General features: G+C 35.9%; 1 protein-coding gene across 1 annotated transcript in view; it reads left to right on the plus strand.

Moving 5' to 3' along the window:
* Positions 1-76: 76 nt before the first annotated feature.
* The window catches only part of Pmar_PMAR024187 (short-chain dehydrogenase, putative), a gene marked incomplete at both ends in the record, with an annotated part of 2,413 nt that continues 1,606 nt past the window's right edge, over positions 77-883 (plus strand). The window contains 2 exons of the mRNA XM_002774764.1: positions 77-205; positions 342-415. Of these exons, the coding sequence (XP_002774810.1) occupies positions 77-205; positions 342-415 (203 nt within the window). The remainder of the gene's footprint in view (positions 206-341; positions 416-883) is intronic.

The raw sequence follows: 883 nt of genomic DNA on the forward strand, positions 1-883 counted from the left end.
AACACCATTGTATATGCGATATAGTTTCAGATCGATTCTTATTAATCTCGGAAAATAACAAATATTTGCATATCAAATGAAGAGTGAGTCGCACATTCACAAGGGAGTTTTCCCAGGAGTGGTATGCAACGTTTCCAAGGCCGAAGACCGCGCCGCTCTACTCAACGCTGCAATCACTTTCGGAGATGGCATGATCGACGTTTTGGTAAGTTCAACGCGTACCGTGTTTAGTGAAATAGTATTCTCAACGACTTCAATTTTTTATGATATCAACATGATAACAATGTTAATCGTTTTAGAAGCGTTTCGTAGTCTATGGACGTATTAATCTCAAATTTTAGGGAGTCTTAGATATGTATAACTCTTTGCTTCGCAATCTACAATTTTACGTCATTCACAACTGCAGTATTTTCGGGTAAAATTAATTTTTTTCACGGAAAATTTAAGATTTTTTACCTTTTTCGTTAAAATTTTCCCCCATGGTTTTAATAAAATAACAAGAAAATTAATGTTATACCCCACTTATTCGGGAGTTCAGTTCGAAAAAAAATTCGCGCGCTGGAATTTTCCGCTGTAGCAGCTGAAATTCAATTTCCTAATTTCCTTGTTCAATACAGAACTAATTCTTGTTGTTTTTTTGTATAAAAACCGACGAGACTTTTCCCAAATTTCATTGTCGGTTTGCAGTTTTCGCTGGAGTTTCACCACCCTAGTGATATGAAAAACATATTTCACGACTGCTGCATATCACCGCGAATATCGCGTTTTTCACCGACGTAGAACGGGTCGTGAAACTAGGAAACATTATGGAAAAACCATATCAAGATTAACACTAATAGAGATTTATATTTCTACTATTTTTTCTCCCTAGGTTTCTAATGCG

Source organism: Perkinsus marinus, assembly GCF_000006405.1.
Source record: "Perkinsus marinus ATCC 50983 genomic scaffold scf_1104296957478, whole genome shotgun sequence".
In the NCBI taxonomy this organism is placed as follows: domain Eukaryota; phylum Perkinsozoa; order Perkinsida; family Perkinsidae; genus Perkinsus; species Perkinsus marinus.